The 5,429-nt window shown below is 42.1% G+C and overlaps 1 protein-coding gene across 1 annotated transcript; it reads right to left on the bottom strand.

Moving 5' to 3' along the window:
- Positions 1-1,684: 1,684 nt before the first annotated feature.
- LOC125096092 (26S proteasome regulatory subunit 7) lies at positions 1,685-3,150 on the bottom strand. Its single transcript, XM_047722760.1, has one exon. It carries the CDS (start codon positions 3,087-3,089, stop codon positions 1,788-1,790), a length of 1,302 nt encoding a protein of 433 aa, XP_047578716.1. The 5' UTR covers positions 3,090-3,150; the 3' UTR covers positions 1,685-1,787.
- Between the last annotated feature and the right edge of the window lie 2,279 nt (positions 3,151-5,429).

Consider the following 5,429-nt stretch of genomic DNA (forward strand, 5'->3'; position numbering starts at 1 on the left):
TAATCAAAGTCCTCTGAGATTGTCTTAAATAGCTCTAGAGGGTAAAGCATCATTTGACTCAGGAGATACATGATAAGAAAGGTAAAACCAGTGCTGGTTGAAGCCTTGTTCCCTGAGTCTGTGATAGAAATAAGGTCAAGAAGAGATAAGAAGTGAGATTGAGTGGATAGAAGTGGTTGAGAGAAAGAGAAATTGGGCCTCAGACTTGATGACATAATTTAACTCCTTAGATCCCTTGTGCCTGAGCTAACTGCATTAATTTCCTATTGCTACTATAACAAATGGCCAACAACGTAGCAGCTTAAAACATTATCATCTATTACCTTACAATTCTGGAGGTCAGAAATCCAAAACCAGTCTCAGTGAGCCTAAGTCAAAGTATTGGCAAGCATGTGTTCCTTCTGGAGATTCTAAAGGAGAATCTGGTTCCTTGTTTTTACCACATGCTAATGGCTACTTGCATTCTTTGGTTGTGGCCCTTTTTCCATCTTCAAAGCCAGCAGTGTAAAATTTTCAAATCTCTCTGTCTCTGTCTGTCTCCATCTTTCTTTCTAACCTTCACTTCTGTTATCTCATCATCTCCTTCTATCATTCTGACATTCCCGTCTCCCTCTTTCCTTGTGATTTCATTATATAATCCAGATAATCCAGGAGAATCTCTCCAGGTCAAGATTGTTATCTTCATCTGCAAGGCCCCAAATTAACATAGTCACAAATTTTGGGGATTAAGATGTATACATCATTGGGACTTTCCACCACAAAAACCTTTCTGCCAAAAAGCCTTTGGGTCCCTCTGTCGTTAATCTTTCTACCACACTAAACCATCCCTGAACTTGCAAAAAAATTATTTTCCTCTTCTCTTCCTCTTGTCACTTGCAAACCAGAGTCCTAACTGATCATGCAAATTCCCGTACAAAAGCTAACAGAATAAATACTTGAGTTCACTTAGCGGTGTCGTTGCCATAAGCTTCTTCCTGCAGGCAGGTCAATGTGGCTTTATCATGGGAATTCATCCACCTGCTCTACTCCAGTGAGGATTCTCAGGACTCATGACTACTGGTGGTCCTGGGTAAATTAAACAATGATACTGCATTTTCCATATTCTTAACCCCAAGAAGTTTAAGATATTAGAGTAAAATTACCACCAAATAGTAGCAGATGGATTATTAAGACATTGTTCAGGATGTGCTTATGCCCTGGAAAGCTCAACTTCTTAGTTCTTTGCAGGAGCTAAAACCTTATACAAATAAAAGCTCTACACAATATATGAAAAGCAACTACCTGAGAACTCTAAGTAAAAAACAGCAAATAGATTATGGAGAAGTCTGAAAGCCTGAATGGCCTGTACAGTGGTGAATTTGTTCTTCTTTTTTCTTCTATTTTATCCATTGTTTTAGTGTTGAACTAAAGAAAACTCCAGTTGTATGTAACTATGCATCAGAATGGATAATTATTATAACTCTGAAAGAAACCCATCTTTCTAGCCAGAGGACTGGGAAAAAGGGGCTCTCAGAAGTTGGAAAGAATAACAGAAATATCAGAATGCAGAAAGCTGGAGAATAAATTCTAATTCTGTGTATAAACCAACATAAGCCCTAGGTTCATTCTCAATCTGTACATGCATGAAATAGATATCAGAGCCTCACCATACAATATTCTTTTTTTTTTTTTTTTTTTTTTTTTGCAATTTGAAACGCTTTATTTTTGTGTGTGTCCTGGTTATTAACAAGGCTACTTAATAAAGTTAGGATTCCAGTGAAAGGAAGTTTTCATGAAAGCCTTCAGGATCAGTTGTATGTCATATAGCGGGGAGTAGCACTGAATTTGGCGTAAGACTTAATGACCTTATTTACAGCCTCCAAGAAATCCTTCTCGGTAGCAATTTTTCGCCGTGCTCTGATGGCAAACATGCCGGCTTCTGTGCAGACGCTTCTAATCTCCGCACCGGTGCTATTTGGACACAGTCGCGCTAACAATTCAAATCTGATATCTCTTTCGACACTCATTGAACGAGCATGAATCTTAAAAATATGAGTCCGACCCTCTAGATCAGGTAAGCTGAATTCAATCTTTCTGTCCAGTCTCCCTGGCCTCATGAGTGCTGGATCCAGGGTGTCAGGTCTGTTAGTGGCCATCAGCACTTTAATGTTACCTCGAGGATCAAAACCGTCCAGCTGATTAATCAGTTCCAGCATCGTTCTCTGCACTTCGTTGTCTCCTCCAGCACCATCATCAAAACGAGCCCCTCCAATAGCATCAATTTCATCAAAGAAGATGAGGCAGGCTTTTTTCGTTCTGGCCATTTCAAAGAGCTCACGAACCATTCGAGCCCCCTCACCGACGTACTTCTGTACAAGTTCAGATCCAATAACCCGAATGAAGCAAGCATCAGTCCTGTTAGCAACTGCCCGAGCACAGAGGGTCTTGCCTGTACCAGGTGGACCAAAGAGCAGCACACCCTTGGGAGGCTCAATGCCAAGGTTAACAAACCTCTCTGGATGAAGTAATGGGGTTTCAACTACTTCTCGAAGTTTCTCAATCTGTTCCTTACAGCCACCCACATCACTGTACGTGACATCAGGTTTTTCTTCCACCTGCATCATGGTAACTGTTGGGTCAATCTTGGGAGGCAGCGGAATGTGAATCTGATACTTATTTCTGTCCACCCCAACTCTCATCCCTTCTTCAATGTCGGTAGGTGCTACCTGATCACTGAGGTCCACCACAAACTTGGCAAACTGCTTCACATTGATAATGTACTTTGGGTCCTCCGAGTCAGCATTGATTATCTTCGTACACCTTGCAACCTGCAAAGGCTGTTCACTCTGCAGTGTTTGTTTATCTGCAGCCAAATCCCAGAGTGCTGGTGGGGCCAGGCCAGTATCAGACTCTTTAATACCAGTGAGCTCATTAATTTTCTTGAGAAGTTGTTGAATGTCATCTTCAACCTGCTTTATCTGCCTAGAGTAAGTGCTTTGACCGTAAGTTTTCAGCAAGGCAATATCCCCCTCATCCAGAGCTCGGATGGGCTTGTCGTCCTTCTCCTCCTCTTTGGTTTTCCGCTGATCCGCACCGAGGTAATCTGGCATTTTCGGAGTTCCGAGGGCCTCAACTGCTCAGTGATTACACAGCACCTTCGTCGCTTCCGGTGGTGCCCCCATACAATATTCTAAATGTCCAGGATGTAATCCAAAGTTACTCAACATGCAAAGAATCAGGAAAATATGATCAATTTCTAAGGAAAAACACAATCAACAGATGCAAAGCCTGAGATAACACAGATCAGGGCAAACTTTTTCTGCAAACAGCCAGATAGAAAAAATATCTTAGGTTACATGGGCCATATGGTTTCTGTGGTTATGTGGGCCGTATGGTTTCAACTCAACACTCTCATTGTAGTACCAAATACAGACAATAGTGAAATGAATGAGTATGAAAGTATTCCAACAAATCTATGGAATCTATGGCATCTACGGAAACAAATACTTTATCTGAAATGAATCTCAAGAAACTCAGAAAAATCCTCAAATACTCTTAATAATTCTCTGCTCCACCAAGATACCCAATAGGATTAAAATAAACCCAATAATTATGAAGAATGAAACATAATTTCTGAAGAATGAGCTTTTATAGTTCAGGACCTCAGACCTAAGCTTCTAGATATTAGATGTTATTTTATTCTTTTTTTTTTTTAAAGATTTTATTTATTTATTTGACAGAGAGAAATCACAAGTAAGCAGAGAGGCAGACAGAGAGAGAGGAGGAAACAGGCTCCCTGCTGGGCAGAAAGCCCGATGTGAGGCTCGAACCCAGGACCTGGGATCATGACCTGAGCCGAAGGCAGCGGCTTAAACCACTGAGCCACCCAGGCGCCCCTAGATGTTATTTTATTCTTATATGCACTGTCTAGAGTGCATATAAGAGTCTAGCCCTGACATAAGTGCAGCCATCTTGATGTTCCAGATTATCAAAATATTTCTTGGGTTCTAACCTACTCAGGTTAGCACTTTAAACAGTCCCTCTCTCCTTTAATGATTGATTTTAACCCCTGGATTCAGCTGCCTCTGTCTTTCTTAACTCCCCTACACATTCCCCAACTGATCAATGTTGACCCAAGTAGGTAGGGACAACTCTAAGCCCCTATTCAGCAGGAAGAAGTTACAGAAGATGAGACCTTCCCCCTTCAACTACCTTAAAGATTTAAGGGTCGGGGCGCCTGGGTGGCTCAGTGGGTTGAGCCTCTGCCTTCAGCTCAGGTCATGATCTCAGGGTCATGGGATCGAGTCCCGCATCAGGCTCTCTGCTCAGCGGGTAGCCTGCTTCCTCCTCTCTCTCTGCCTGCCTCTCTGCCTACTTGTGATTTCTGTCTGTCAAATAAATAAATAATCTTTAAAAAAAAAGATTTAAGGGTCAAAATTGTTCAGGGGGAAATGTGGAGGCCGAGAAAATTAAAGCCATCCCACCTCAAGTTTAGCTGATGTGGGAAACAGAGGCAGAAGAAAATCATTAAAATTCCTTACCTACTGACAGCCCTTGAAACAGACAGAGTGGCTCTCCCCTGGGGACTTAACTGCCCTCATCTTAAGATTTTGCTAAGGACAATCCTAGCCTCACTGACACCCTACCCCAACAGGTCAACCAGGATCCTGTAAGTCTACTTTAACAATTCCTTTATATCTAAACCTCCAAGATAGTGTTGAGAATCATTCCCAAGCATATGGCCCACTGATATACATCTAAAGGGTCTCACGAGAAGATTTTTATTATTTGTAATAAATAACCTTTCTCCCAACAATAGCTAGCCCCTCAAGGTCCTGGAGACCTTGCTTCCAAAAGTCCTTGGAGACTTACATCATCCATAATCCCCTTTGTCTTCACCTACCGCTGAGTCCACCCCTACTCTGCCTTTAAAAACTCTGACTGTAATCTGGTTCGGGGTCCAAGCCCCTACTCTGCTGTGCCGGGTATACTTGGGCCCAAGCTTAAGCTTGTCAAATAAACCCTCGTGTGATTGCATCAGTGCTTGGCTCCTTGGTGGTCTCTCGGACGCAAAAACTTGGGCATAACAACTGGAGAAAGGGAATAGGAAACATGTTCTCAACTAAACAATACCTGGAAGAATAAAAACATTTTTGTCATTTTTAGTATTTGTTTTTTGTTGTTCTAGCTTTATAAGGCTTTAAGAGTATACATACCTAGGGGCGCCTGGGTGGCTCAGTGGGTTAAAATCTCTGCCTTCAGCTTGGGTGGTGGTTCCGGGGTCCTGGGATCAAGCCCTGCATCAGGCTCTCTGCTCAGCGGGGAGTCTGCTTCCCTTCCTCTCTCTCTGCCTGCCTCTCTGCTTCCTTGTGATCTCTGCCTGTCAAATAAATAAATAAAATCTTTAAAAAAAAAAGAGTATACATATCTATAAAAAAATTTCCAGTGAT

This window comes from Lutra lutra, chromosome 3, assembly GCF_902655055.1.
Source record: "Lutra lutra chromosome 3, mLutLut1.2, whole genome shotgun sequence".
NCBI classification, from domain to species: Eukaryota; Metazoa; Chordata; class Mammalia; order Carnivora; family Mustelidae; genus Lutra; species Lutra lutra.

Coding starts and splice junctions, on each gene's coding strand:
- LOC125096092 (XM_047722760.1), bottom strand. CDS start 3,089: ATGCCAGATTACCTCGGTGCGGATCAGCGGAAAACCAAAGAGGAGGAG.